The 368-nt window shown below is 68.8% G+C and overlaps 1 protein-coding gene across 2 annotated transcripts in view; it reads left to right on the forward strand.

Annotated features, from left to right (window-relative positions):
• Positions 1 to 33: 33 nt before the first annotated feature.
• The window catches only part of SLC24A4 (solute carrier family 24 (sodium/potassium/calcium exchanger), member 4), a 92196-nt gene continuing 91861 nt past the window's right edge, over positions 34 to 368 (forward strand). For both annotated transcript variants that reach the window (XM_014957681.1, XM_014957682.1), the window contains exon 1: positions 34 to 312. In XM_014957681.1, coding sequence (XP_014813167.1) covers positions 156 to 312 — 157 coding nt within the window. In that variant the 5' untranslated portion in view covers positions 34 to 155. The remainder of the gene's footprint in view (positions 313 to 368) is intronic.

Below are 368 nucleotides of genomic sequence, written 5' to 3' on the forward strand. Positions count from 1 at the left end.
TCCACCTGCCTCTCTGCTCCGCCGCCGCCGACCTGAGGCGTTGGGCATCGGCTTCTCTCCGCGCTGCAGCTCGCCCGACATGGAGCCGTCTGCGGGAAACCGCCGGGAGTGATCCCGTCTTTCCGACCGACCCTTCGGCGCCCGCGCTCGCTCCGATGGAGCCGGACGAGACGCCGCTCGCCCCTCCGAAGACCATGCATCTGATGCTGAGGAAAGTTCGCAAGAGGCGGGAGATGCTGCTGCAGCAGCTGGGCTTCATCTGCGCCATCCTCTTCTTCGTCTGGTGCATGTCCAGCCTGCTTTCCAGACTGGGTGAGTGGCTGTGGCAGCGGGACCGGCGGGCCCCGGGGGGGGTGCTGCCCCCGGGG

Source organism: Calidris pugnax, unplaced genomic scaffold (assembly GCF_001431845.1).
Source record: "Calidris pugnax isolate Ruff unplaced genomic scaffold, ASM143184v1 scaffold211, whole genome shotgun sequence".
Lineage (NCBI taxonomy): Eukaryota > Metazoa > Chordata > Aves > Charadriiformes > Scolopacidae > Calidris > Calidris pugnax.